At 40.6% G+C, this 14,026-nt stretch overlaps 1 protein-coding gene across 2 annotated transcripts in view; it reads left to right on the forward strand.

Annotated features, from left to right (window-relative positions):
- Positions 1-14,026, forward strand: part of bub1 (BUB1 mitotic checkpoint serine/threonine kinase) — an 89,020-nt gene that overhangs the window by 25,562 nt on the left and 49,432 nt on the right. For both annotated transcript variants that reach the window (XM_070885759.1, XM_070885760.1), the window contains exons 8-11: positions 3,080-3,273; positions 3,599-3,708; positions 6,719-7,092; positions 12,017-12,075. In XM_070885759.1, the coding sequence (XP_070741860.1) occupies positions 3,080-3,273; positions 3,599-3,708; positions 6,719-7,092; positions 12,017-12,075 (737 nt within the window). The remainder of the gene's footprint in view (positions 1-3,079; positions 3,274-3,598; positions 3,709-6,718; positions 7,093-12,016; positions 12,076-14,026) is intronic.

The following is a 14,026-nucleotide window of genomic DNA, read 5'->3' on the forward strand; positions in this document are numbered from 1 at the left end:
TCTTTAAGTCCCTCCATGGTTCCAACTGATCCTAACTAGAATCTCCTCCAGTCCTAAATTATCCTGCCTCCCTCAACACTGTTCATCTAACTCTGGTCTTTTGTGCATCCCTGCCCTCCATTTGCCTCACAATTGAAGACAGCCTTCAGCTGCCTGGATGCTCAAATTCCCTCCATAATCATTTTGTGTCTTTTTTAAAAACCTACTCAAAACTCATCTCTTTGAAGAAGCTTCCAGTCACACTCCTAATCCTGCTCTTCCTGATTCTGTCTGCTGTTGTTACACCTATTTGTGGCATATGTTGGCTTTCTGTTTATAAGAAAGGTTGAGTAGGTTCTGGCCTATAGAAATATGCTTTGGAGCACTTGGCATGGTGGGCAGTAAGCAGAAAGGCTAAGGGTAACTAAAAACATAGTTGGCTTTTTAGAAGACATTTGAAAAGAGGGAGGTAGATTGAGGTTAGGAAATAGTGGCTTAAAAATGCTTGCTGATGCTGGAGTAGAGGTAATTGGGAGCATTCGATTAGGCACGTTACAGCCTTCCGGATTCAACACTGAGTTCATAAGAACATAAGAAATAGGAGCGGGAGTAGGCCATTTGGCCCCTTGGGCCTGCTCTGTCATTCAATAAGATCATGGCTGATCTGATCATGGGCTCAGCTCCACTTCCCTGCCCGCTCTCCATAACCCTCTACTCCATTATCGCTTAAAAATCTGTCTCTATTTAATGACCCAGTCTCCACAGCTCTCTGGGGCATCCACAGGTTTACAACTCAGATGAAATTCCTCCTCATCTCCGTTTTAAGTGGGCAAACCCCTTATTCTGAAATTATGCCCCCTAGTTCTAGATTTCCCCCATGAGTGGAACCATCCTCTCTGCATCATTATCTTATGTTTCAATAGAATTGCCTCTCATTCTTCTGAACTCCAATGAGTATAGACCCAACCTACTCAACCTTTCTTCATAAATCAACCCCTTCTTCTCAGGAATCAACCTAGTGAACCTTCTCTGAACTGCCTCCAATGCAAGTATCTTAAATAAAAAGACCAAAACTGTACGCAGTACTCTAGGTGTGGCCTCACCGATACACTGTACAGTTGTAGCAGGACTTCTCTGCTTTTATACTCCATCCCCCTTGCAATAAAGGCCATCATTCTATTTTCCTTCCTGATTACTTGCTGTACCTGCATGCTAACTTTTGATGTTTCATGCACAAGGACCCCCAGATCCCTCTATACTGCAACATTTTGTAATTTTTCTCCATTTAGAATATAATTTGCTTTTTTATTTTTTTCTGCTGAAGTGGATAACTTCCCACATTCCGCCATCTGCCAAATTTGTGCCCACTCACTTAGCCTATCTATATCCCTTTGCAGATTTTTTGTGTCGTCCTCACAACTTGCTTTCCCACCCATCTTTGTATCATCAGCAAACTTAGCTACATTACACTCGGTCCCTTCATCCAAGTCATTAATATAGATTTTAAATAGTTGAGACTCCAGCACCGATCCCTGTGGCACCCCACTAGTTACTGTTTGCCAACTGGAAAATGACCCATTTATCCCGACTGTTTTCTGTTAGTTAGCCAATCGTCTCCATGCTAATATATTACCCCCAACCCTGTGAGCTTTTATCTTGTGCAGTAACCTTTTATGTGGCACCTTATCAAATGCCTTCTGGAAATCCAAATACACCACATCCACTGGTTCTCTCTCATCCACCCTGCTCGTTACATTCTCAAAAAAACTCCAGTTCAACAATTTCAGACCATAACCTCTATTTTTTCTTTTTGGACGGCAGCTGTTGATATTCCTATTTACACCCCTTCTAGATTCATCTGTTGTATCTTTACTTGACCCATTACCATCTCCTTTTGCCATCATCCCTTTTGTCATTCAGTCACTCCTCCCTTGCATCCTATCACAGACCTTCCCTCCTTGTTCTCTTCTCCACCCCACTGCTTTCCCTGCCCCTGCACTTGCTTAAAATCTGTTACATTTATCTTTTTTCAGTTCTGATGAAAGGTCATCGACGTGAAAGGTTAACTCTGTTTCTCTGTCCACGGATGCTGTCTGACCTGCTGAGTATTTCCAGCATTTTCTGTTTTTATAACCTATTGCAGATGCTGACTGTCTGAAAATAAAAACAGAAAAAGCTGGAAACACTCAGCACGTCGGGCAGAATCTGCAGGTAAACAGTAGTTCATGTTTCAAACCATTATCCCCTCCTCAGCACTAAAAGATATTACAGATGAGCAGCATTTAAAAATGAACACAATGAGGGAATGGGGCAAAAAAGAAACATCTCATATAGCCCTGATTTTGTACTGAATAGTCTGGGCAATACAGTCCAGAATCTTGCTCACTTTGGCTGCAGCCTTCTGACACTATGCTTACATAGGAACAGGAGTAGGCCATTCAGTCCATCAAGCCTGGTCCAACTAGATCATGGATTAACTATATCTTCTCTTCTACCTGTCTTGATTCTTACATTATAACAGTGAATACACTCCAAAAGTACTTCATTGGCTGTAAAGCACTTCGAGATGTCCTGTGGCCGTGAAAGGCATTATATAAATCCAAGTCTTTCTTTCTAACCCTTAATACTCTTAAACCTTTAGGGTACAATAAATTACTACTTCTAAGCTACTACTTTCTCCTTCTTTTAACCTACACTTATTTATGCTATACACTATAATCTGTATTCTATGAACCCATGTACATAACTGCACACTTATTTATATTGAAACCTGTTTTTGTTAGTCTTGGGCTCCCTTCTCCCATCTGTCTCGACTCAGAACAGTGAGTAGATTATGATAAATTATACTTGTATTTATTTAGAGCTGTGTCACATTGAAACACTTCAAAGTAGTTCACAGAATGAATTCGAATGAAGTGCAATCACTCTTGTGTGGGAATACCACCACATTACAGTTTTACGTAACTAACCTTTGCTTATCTAGCATGATGTCTTCTGTTTAGATCTTTGTGACTGGGGATAGTTTTCATTCTGCATGTGGCGTGATTTTTATAAAACATCTCTAAAGGTTTTCTAATTTTTCTTTAAAATATCCTTTTAGAATTTCTAATGCATCTGAGCCTGTGCATCAAAATGATAGCCAAGTTAAAACACAGACAGCATCTGGTGAACTGCAGCAAGTCAGCATGTACCATAAAGATGTTCTCTTTTCTGGAGATAAAGAGCTGTGTTTTGAAGAAATTCGAGCTAAGAAACACACTGTGCGAAGCCAACAGAAGGAAAGAGAGGAATGGAGTATGTTTTTTGTGTTTTCTCTCATCATAACTTGTAACCAACCCACTGGAAATGGCTGGGGCTGCTTGTCTTCTGTGGAGAAGTGCTCCAATATTTGCTCGCCCCTCTGGTGGCATGGGTGCTGGCCTATAGTTCATGGTCAACAATAATGAAAAAGCTTCTTTTATCCTTGTGTATCAGTTTCTAAAAGGTGAAGTAAGCTGTTAGCAAACAAGTTCTGTTACATAATTGTAATATGTAGTTTTTATCACCTGCATTAATTTTTTTTTGTAACATTAGTTGCCTATTTAAATATTCAGGTGGTAATTCTTTTTTTAAATTGAAGAGATGTTCATTGCCACCCAGACTGATGAGATCAGATCACTGGAGCAGAAACTCAAACAATTGAAAATGCAGCTGAAGTTAATTGAGGCCAGGGAGCAGGAAACCCTGCAGGTAAGATCTGTCTGCCTGTACAAATGGCACCTACCTGAGATTTTAAACAGCTTGAATGTTTAAAAAAAAAATAGCGATCATGATCTTATTTTGGAATTGTTTGACACAAGATGAATTCGCATGCTAAAAGATTGATAAATACATATAGATAATTATAGGTCTGTACATTTTTAAGATATTGTGGGGGAGGGGAAAATTGCGGTTGGAATCTTCCTTCATACAAATGCCACCAGCCCGGAAAAAAAAAATCTACGAATCTACCTGTTGGTCCCAGAGAAATGTAAGATCCTGGTCGGAGGCCTAGATTTGCTGCGCAGCGCATGGGGATCTGTCTTCGAGGTATGTAAATAGAACCTGGAGTCACGTGGGCCTGGTCCACCAATCACCTATGCAGTATTCTCATTGATAAAAATGGGAGCTCTATTTGTATGGGCTCCCATTAATTTCAATGAGATAAATCCCTAAAACACCAAAATACAGAATAAATAAAACACCACATATTTAAAATTAATTGAAATTAAATGTTTTAGAAAAAAATATTGGAGATTTTTTAGAATGTATTTTTAAGTGTTAAAAATAAATTTACCATAATGGCCAGGGTTTTTAATATAAAAATGAGTGTTTAAATTTAAGTTTTATATGTTTTGAAACTCTTACGCTGGTAAAAGTAAACTATGTGCCTGCTTTTACAGACATAAAAGTTTGAAGGACATTCGCTGGGCATGAGTTGGGCAAACAGCCCAAAGTCTCCCCGGGGATGCGGAGGATCTGTCAAGAGAAATCTTGACACATCGGAAAAGTTGATTTTCGGTGCTTGTGCATAGTGTCCCCAAAAAACGGCTTTTGTGAGGCCTTGCTGACTCTGAGCACTTCGTACGGACCCGGCAAGGCCAGAATTTTCAGCCCATTCTCATGTCTTAGCAATGAATTATAATACAGAAAAGTAGGAGGTTCTGAGGCAGTGTGCAATGCTTCAAACCATTTTCTTATTTGTACTCAAAATCTAAGTTACTTTTATGTTCTTTTTATGGAGGTATTACATTGTTTTGATTTTTCATTGCTGCTGTGATTGCTCCTCTTGTTCCAGTTGCTCAGAGCAGCCAAGTTTGACCTGGATCACTTATCCATCTGTTTTTTTTTATTCCTTGCTCTGGAAGAGTATTTGGTTTGTGTGGCTCGTATTGGGAGTTTGTGCTGTTCTTTGCACTGCAGCACCATCTTCACATTTCAAAGCATTCTGTTTAGAATGATAACTTTTCCAAGTTCAAGAGGGTGGTTAGCATGCTTCAACTGCAATGCACTTCTGTTACATTGGAAGACATTCCGTTAAGTTTCTATATGTTTTAAATAATGCACCCTGATCTATTACCATTCTTATCACAAATAAGTCTGGTTTGTGCAATGTGAGATTTCCTAAGTTTTAATATTTGTATTTATTTACCTGATAGCTGTGGCTCAGTGGGTAGCACTCTCACCTCTGAGTCAGAAGGTTGTGGGTTCAAGTCCCACTCCAGGGACTTGAGCACCAAAAAGTCTAGACTAACAGTCCAATGCAGTACTGAGTGAGCGCTGCACTGTCAGACGTGCCGTCTTTCTAATGAGACGTTAAACCGAGTCTGCTCTCAGGTGTACGCAGAAAATCCCACGGCAATATTTCGAAGAGGAGCAGGGGAGTTATTCTCTGTGTCTTGGCCAATATTTATAGATGTGCTTATTTGTACTACCAAAATGTCCACATTGTCTCCATTATCACATGACCTATTGCTGATTGGTCTCCTTGGAGGATAAGCCACACCCTGAAGTTTCTCCTGGAATGTGTAACTGGAATCGTCTAGCCCAAGTTCTGACTGACTGACTTTGCATAGTGTAATTCGATCCATTCTGACTTCCGAAGCCAGAGAAGATAGATTGCCACCAACCCAGCAAAAGCCTGCTAAGTTCTAGCTGAAGTCCCTTTCACCAGCGCAAGTGCATCCCTCCCCCAGCTGAAGTCCCTTGCCCCAGGGTAAGTGCATACCACACCCAGGCGAAGTCCCTTACCCTATCGCAGCTGTTCACTTCCCTCCAATTCAATGCATAATAATGTTAGTCAGCTTAAGAAATGAGGTGCTGACTGTTGGGTTTCTATAGGTCATTGTCATATATCCTTACCCTTATGCAGAGGTATTATAGGATATTGTCCTGCATCCTTTACCTCGAATTTAATTTTAAGAACGAAGAAACACTGATGTCTGGTTAATACATTTTATTTATCAAATCAATATATAACACAGCTCCTTGCATACAGTGACCATGACTGGTATAGTTAGTAACGTACAGAGCAACCCTCAGGAAAAACAGCAAGCGTTTTGTCTTGGTTGCTCACGCTAGCCTCACTATCTTTTTATATGGTTAATCATGTAGGACAAATGTGGATACAATATGTCATTATGTTCTGTGTATTCTGTTGATGCGTAAGCTCATTTTAGTGATAGAGCAGCTGCTATCATTTGTTGAGCATGCTCATGAATATTTTAGTTTGTTTATTATACTCCAGACATTCCTACATGATTGCTCATAGCCTTCAACATTATCTTTTCCTAGTACATCCATATCATAACTCTATTCATAATCCCCTCTGTAATTTTGACTGACTTACCTTCACCACATAGAAGGCAGCTCACCACCACCTAGGCATTTAGGGTTGGCCAAAAAATGCTGGCCTTGCCAGCGATGCCCACATCCTATGAATGAATTTTTTTTAAAATCACCTATATTTCTTATCACCTTATGAACATTTAATAAGCTAATGTCCACCATGCTCCAGGCTAACCTTCTACTGTACTATTAGTTACTGCAGAATCTGTCTTTAATGGGTGGGTATATTTTATATTAAAAGTTGTCTATGGCTATTCTACCTGGTATACCAATACTTAGGCTGACATTGAAAAAAATGCCACCACATTGGAAGTTATACTTTTTTTCAATTTTTGTTTTGTTTTCTAAATGTTTAAAACTTGTTTTTATACAGACATCATCCCAAAATGCCTTGCAGCTGATATCTGCACCATCACCACTACCCACCAAATCTGATGTGCAGTCTTTAGCTGCTGTTTTAGTAATGGAAACAGACAAAAGGGAAGAATATGAACAAAATTCATCTTTGGGAGCTTGTGCTGGAGCAGTCACAACTGCAAGTTTTACAATCGCTCCTCTGCAACAATCCCAATATGGAGCGCCATCGTTGTTGCCAATAGTAGCTATTAAGCAGCGATCTCCTGGAGTTCAAACTGGATTCAGAATTTATGGGGAGCCAGAGAAAAGCTTCAGTGACACAAGGGCACAATTGGAGCCTTTACCTAGATCTATAGTTCCAAGTATCCATGAAAGCAGCAATAGGCAACAGTAAGTGTTTTTGCTACTTTTAAAATCTTGCAAAGTCCATGGGCCGAAAATTTGCTGCACAGTGTACGGCAACATGTCTTCCAGATACGTGGGCCTGGACCACCAATCATCATCTAGTATTCTCATTGATAATAATGGGAACTCTGTTTGTACAAGCTTCCATTACTATCAATGAGAATAACCCCTCTAAAATACTGAAACAGAGCATAATAAATTTTTAAAAAAAACACCATATTTAAAATTAATTGAAATTGAATGTAATGAAATGTTCTGGAGAAAAAATTATTTTACTTTTTTTAAATGTTTTAATAGGGTTAAAAATTAACTTGCCTTAATGGACAGGGTTTTAAATATAAAAATGAGTGATTAAATTGAATTTTTCTATGTTTTAAAACTCTTACATTGGTAAAAGTAAGCTATATGCTTGCTTTTACAAGAATTAAGAGTTTGAAGGACATTCGCTGGGCAAGGGTTGGGCAAATAGCCCAATCTCTGTCCCATGGATGTCCTTCCTGCAGGGATGCGTTCGATCTGTCTAAAAAAATTTTGACAGGTCGCAAAAGCTGGTTCTTGGCGCATGTGCATTGCGCGCTGAGGCCTCGCTGGTTGCGTGCGCACTTCTTACGGACCCGGAGAGGCCAAACCTTTTGACCCCATGTTCCAAATTTAGCAACTATCCAGTCTTTTTTCCAAAACTCTCAAAAGTTCAGTTTAAATAATCTTTTTATATCAGTTTTGGTTACATTTTTGATCCTTTACAACTGTTTTAATGCACGTGGCTTCAGAGTGTTTTAATTGATTCCTCTGATATTAGATATCAGTACGATAGCCTATCTCACCGAAATGTCAATTATTGATGTGTGCGCTAGTCAGCTGGGGGGAAATTTTAACCTGATGAAAAATAAGTGGGTTGGGGCCATGTGGGAAGTTGGTGTTAAAAATCTTAATCCCGACCTGAACCCGCCTCAGACCTGCCCACTTCTGGTTTTAACACAGGCGAGATAGGGGCAGGCAGCCAATCCGCTGCCAGGAGGTGGATCGTCTATTTAAGTATTATAATGAGGTTGGAAGCTGCTACTTAAACCTCAATTTTGAATTTAACTAGCTAGTTAGGTTTTATACGCCTTTTGAAACTTGCCAGCTAATGCAAGGCGAGGACTGCTAGATCCACTTACCTCCTGAATCCAGGGTCTCTGCCTAACCACCCCCCCTCCCCCACCCAACGTCCCCTGCAATTGGAGAAGCCCCCGAGGCCTCTGATTCCCCCCCCCCAACAACTCCTATCCCACCCACTGCTCCTGGCCCACGATCCTGTCAGTCCTCCTCCTCCTCCTCCTCCTCCTCCTCCTCCTCCCTCTTTCTCTGCACCCCCCCCTGGTGTCACTGATCCTCTTTGATGTTTCCCCGCCCCACCCCCCTCTCTGTGCATCCCAGTGCTGCAAGCATACCTCTGGAAAACAGAGACTTCCCTTGCAAATCACGCCCTGCTGTTAAATTCGGCAGGCCTACAGGAAACTTGTCACCCGCCCCCAGACTGCCTTCTCCATTAAAATTCATCCCGTAGTCTCGCCACAGACTATTTAACAGGAGGAGGCATCAATAGGCTCAATCCTATTCTTGCCAGAGAGCAATTCTGGCCAATTTCTCTTACAGCAATGCTTATGCAGGTTATTGAGGTTAGTTGTAGCATTTCAGACCAGGAATACAACCTGGGATTTCCCTAGTCTGTATAACTCAACTACTGTACAGATAAACTCAAAGGGCCTTTTTTTCTCATGTCCATCCATTGCTAGCTATTCTGGTTCAAGCTATAAAAAGTGATCCTGCTTTTGCAGCGCAGAAGGAGGCCATTTCGTGTCCGTGCCGGCCGACAAAGAGCCGCACGGCCCTTGGTCAGCAGCCCTAAAGGTTACATATAAACCTATCAACAATAATGGAAAGGCAGTGAGCAACCAGCCCACCTCACACGACTGCAACACCCCTTATACTGAAACATTCTATACTCCACCCCAACCGGAGCCATGTGATCATCTGGGAGAGACAAAAAGCAGATAAAAACCCAGGCCAATTTAGGGAGAAAAAATCTGGAAAATTCCTCTCCAACCCATCCAGGTAATCGAAACTAGTCCAGGAGATCGCCCTGGCCTATTCTATTCCCTGCTGTGCTTACCATGATATCTGCACCATCCAACAAAAAGGTCATCCAGTCTAATCCCAATTACCAGGTCTAGGTCCGTAATCCTGCAGGTTACTGCACTTTAAGTGCCCATCCAACCATCTCTTAAAAGTGGTGAGGGTTTCTGCATCCACCACTCTTCCAGGCAGCGAGTTCCAGATCCCCACAACTCTCTGCGTAAAGAAGCCCCCCCTCAAATCTCCTCTAAACCTTCCACCAACCACCTTAAAACTATGCCCCCTCATAATTGACCCCTCCACCAATGGAAATAGGCCTTTACTATCCACTATGTCCAGGCCCCTCAATATTTTGTACACCTCAATGAGGTCTCCTCTCAACCTCCTCTATTCCAAGGAGAACAAACCCAGCCTATCCAATCTGTCCTCATAACTAAGATTCTCCATTCCAGGCAGCATCCTAGTAAATCTCCTCTGCACCCTCTACTGCAATCAAATCTTTCCTATAATACGGTAACCAGAACTGCACACAGTACACCAGCTGTGGCCTAACCAAAGTATACAATTTAAGCATAACCTCCCTGCTCTTGTATTCTATGCCTCGGCTAATAAAGGCAAGTATTCAGTATGCCGCCTTAACCACCTTATCCACCTAGCCTGCTACTTTCAGGGATCTGTGGACAAGCATTCCAAGGTCCATTTGTTCATCCACACTATTAAGTGGCCGACCGCTTAATGTGTATACCCTTTCCTTATTAACCCTTCCAAAGTGCATCACCTCACACTTCTCTGAATTAAGTTCCATTTGCCACTGCTTTGCCCACCTGACCAGTAGATTGATGTCCTCCTGCAGCCCATGACTTTCCTCTTCATTATCAACCACACAGCTAAGTTTAGTGTCATCTGTAAACTTCTTAATCATACTCCCTGTATTATATTTTTTATATATATATATAAAATATATATATATATATATCCCTCTTCGACCCTTTTGGTTACCTCCTCAAAAAATTCAATCCGGTTAGTCAAACACTATCTTCCCTTAATAAATCTGTGCTGACTGTCCCTAATTAATCCTTGCCTTTCAGGATTTTTTCCAGTAATATTCCCTCCACTGAGGTTAGGCTGAAAGGCCTGTAGTTACTTGGCCTATCCCTTTCTCCCTTCTTAAACAAGGGTACTACATTTGCAATCCTCCAGCACCATGCCCAGATCCAAAGAGGACTGGAAAATGATGGTCAATGCCTCTGCTGTTTCCTCTTTTACTTCGCTCAACAGCCTGGGATGCATTTCATCCAGGCCTGGGGACTTACCTACTTTCAAAGCTGCTAAACCCCTTAATACCTCCTCGCTTACTATATTTATTTCATCTAGAATATCACACTCTCTTCCTCGATACCAGTATCTGCATTGCCCCTTTCCTTTGTGAAAACAGATATAAAGTATTCGTTAAGAACCCTCCCAACATCTCCTGCTGCCACACAAAGATTATCTTATGGTCTCTAATAGGCCCTACCCTTTCTTTAGTTACCCTCTTACTCTTAATATATTTATAGAACATCTTAGGGTTTTCCTTAATTTTACTGGCCAAGAATTTCTTGTGCTCGCTCTTAGCATTCCTAATTTTCTTTTTAATTTTGCCTCTTAACTTTTTCTATATTCCTCAAGATTCTATAGTATTTAGCTGTTGGTATATGACATAAGCTTCCCTTTTTTTCTTTATCCTTCCCTGTAAGTCCCTAGACATCCAGGAAGCTCTAGAATTGTTATTCCCACCCTTTTTCTTTAAGGGTACATGTTTAGCCTGAGCCTTCTGGATCTCCTCCTTCAGTCTCTCTATTCCGACACTGATTTACCCACAAGTAGCTGTTTCTAGTCCACTATGGCCAAATCACTCCTTAACTTAGCAAAATTAGCTTTTCTCCAATTCAGAACTTTTATTCCAGGCCTATTCTTGTCCTTATCCATAACTAATTTGAATCTGACTGAATTATGGTCACTGGCACCCAAGTACTCTCCCACTAATATCCTTCATTTCCCAAAACTAAATCCAAGGCCGCCCCCTCTCGTGTTGGGCTTGCTACATACTGACTAAAAAAAGTTCTCGAATGCATTTCAAGAATTCCGCACCCTCTATACCCTTCACACTAAATTTGTCCCAATCAATATTTGGATAATTAAAATCCCCTACTATTACTATGCTATGGTTTTTGGACTTCACAGCAATTTGCCTACATATTTGCTCCTTAGTTTTTAGAAGATAGCTGCAGCCTAACCTAAAGGAATAATTATTCATGAAATATAAACAGGTGAAGCATTCCTTAGCTGCATACATTTTAAATATTTTTTTTCAATATAAGTTGGAGACAGAGTTTTTGCTTTGTTTTTTTTTAATTACTGATTTTTAAACTGGATACACTGGTAGTGTACTGTTAGTTTAGGTATTTCTTAAAAAATTGTTATCCAATAGTTCAAATTAAGCAATTTTAATGAAACAACACTGGACCTTTTTTTAAAAGTGATTTCAATTTAATTAACAGATAATTCAAATTAAACCATATTGGTTAAGGAAAGCCCTGCAGCAAAGATGATGAAATGACCTATGGTTTGTGTAAAATACTGAACTTTTAAAAAATAAAAAATAAATATATATATAACTTGAGTTTTGATATGACAAAATAAATGAGTGCATGAACTGTTGTGTGCTTCAGACTGAAATGAGATGGTGTACAGTTTACATAAAACCTAATGACAATGCAACTGAGTGAGAACATTTTAATTTTTCTTTTAGATTTATGAATGAAAGTGCTAACATTTCTAGGATGAGCGCTCTCTCAAGATCAAAAGGAGGTAAAATAAAAGCAATGCTTTGCACATGTGTTTTTAAAAAAAACCTCAAGTTATATTACACTTCATCATCGTCATAGGCAGTCCTCGAAATCGAGGAAGACTTGCTTCCATTCTTAAAAATGAGTTCTTGGGTGACTGAACAGTCCAATATGGGAATTACAGTCTCTCTCGTAGGTGGGACAAACAGTCGTTGAAGGAAAGGGTGGGCGGGACTGGTTTGTCACACGCTCCTTCTGCCTGTGCTTGGTTTCTGCATGCTCTCGGCGATGAGATTCGAGGTGCTCAGCACCCTCCCGGATGCACTTCCTGCACTTGGGGCAGTCTTTAGCCAGGAACTCCCAGGTGTCGGTGGGGATGTTGCATTTTATCAAGGAGATCTGTGAAGGTATCTTGAAACCACCTTGGGCTCGCTTGCCGTATAGGAGTTCTGTATAATAACATAAGAAATAGGAGCAAGGGTAGGCCATATGGCCCCTCGAGCCTGCTCCGCCATTTAATATGATCATAGCTGATCCAATCATGGACTCGGGTCCACTTCCCTGCCCGCTCCCCTATCGTTTAAGAAACTGTCTATTTCTGTTTTAAATATATTCAATGTCCTAGCTTTCACAGCTCTCTGAGGCAGCGAATTCCACAGATTCACAACCCTCAGAAGAAATTTCTCCTCATCTCAGTTTTAAATGGGCGGCCCCTTATTCTAAGATTATGCCCTCTAGTTCTAGTCTCCCCCATCAGTGGAAACATCCTCTCTGTATCCACGTTGTCAAGCCCCCTCATAATCTTATACGTTGCGATAAGATCACCTCTCGTTCTTCTGAATTCCAATGAGTAGAGGCCCAATCTATTCAAGCTTTCCTCATAAGTCAACCCCCTCATCTCCGGAATCAACCTAGTGAACCTTCTCTGAACTGCCTTCAAAGCAAGTATATCCTTTCGTAAATATGGAAACCAAAACTGGACGCAGTATTCCAGGTGTGGCCTCACCAATACCCTGTATAAACTGTAGCAAGACTTCTCTGCTTTTATACTCCATCCCCTTTGCAATAAAGGCCAAGATTCCATTGGTCTTCCTGATCACTTGCTGTACCTGCATACTATCCTTTTGTGTTTCATGCACAAATATCCCCAGGTCCTGCTGTATTGCAGCACTTTGCAATCTTTCTCTATTTAAATAATAACTTGCTCTTTTGATTTTTTTTTTCTGCCAAAGTACATGACATCACACTTTCCAACATTAGAGTCGAGCGCTTGCTTTGGGAATCTTTTGTCTTCAACGTAGTTATTGGAAAGCATTTTTAACACTTAAGCTGTTTGTGTCATGTTACCAAAATAAGTTATTGAAAAAATATTCTGAAATTAAATGAGATGGCGAAATTAAAATTTTAAAAACTGAAATGAATATAATCGAGAGTAAGTGTTAAGGTTTTCTTCAATAAAATAGTTGTTTTTTTAACACCAGGCCTAGTTGTGGTTTTGTTTATGGTTGTGGTTCATTGGCCATTAGCCACAAATGGCACTGCAGTAGCTGGGAACAGCATCTCATGTCTGATTCTAGTTGCCTCCCATCAGAACACACTATGGTGCTGGAAGGCCCAGGTGCTCATAGCTGCCATTTGGCAGCCCATTCTCCTTGCACCAGTCAGTACATGGAGGTGTCTCGATGGTAGAAGAATAATTATTCAGCCTCCAAGATTCTCCATCTGTATTTAGATATATTTCCCAGTGAGTCTGTTAATTCTGAAAATAGCAGCGTTCTATACAATCAGCTATATTCTTTGTTGCACTTAACCAAAAAACTGGAAATCTAAAACAAAACCACAAAATGCTAGAAGTACATAGCAGATTAGTCACAATCTGTAGAGAGTGGTTACTGTTTCAGTCCAGGCTGTCTTCAGAATCCTTCAAGTTGTGAAAAAGATTTTGGCCTGAACAATTAGCGTGTCTTTTCCCT

Source organism: Pristiophorus japonicus, chromosome 7, assembly GCF_044704955.1.
Source record: "Pristiophorus japonicus isolate sPriJap1 chromosome 7, sPriJap1.hap1, whole genome shotgun sequence".
NCBI lineage: Eukaryota > Metazoa > Chordata > Chondrichthyes > Pristiophoridae > Pristiophorus > Pristiophorus japonicus.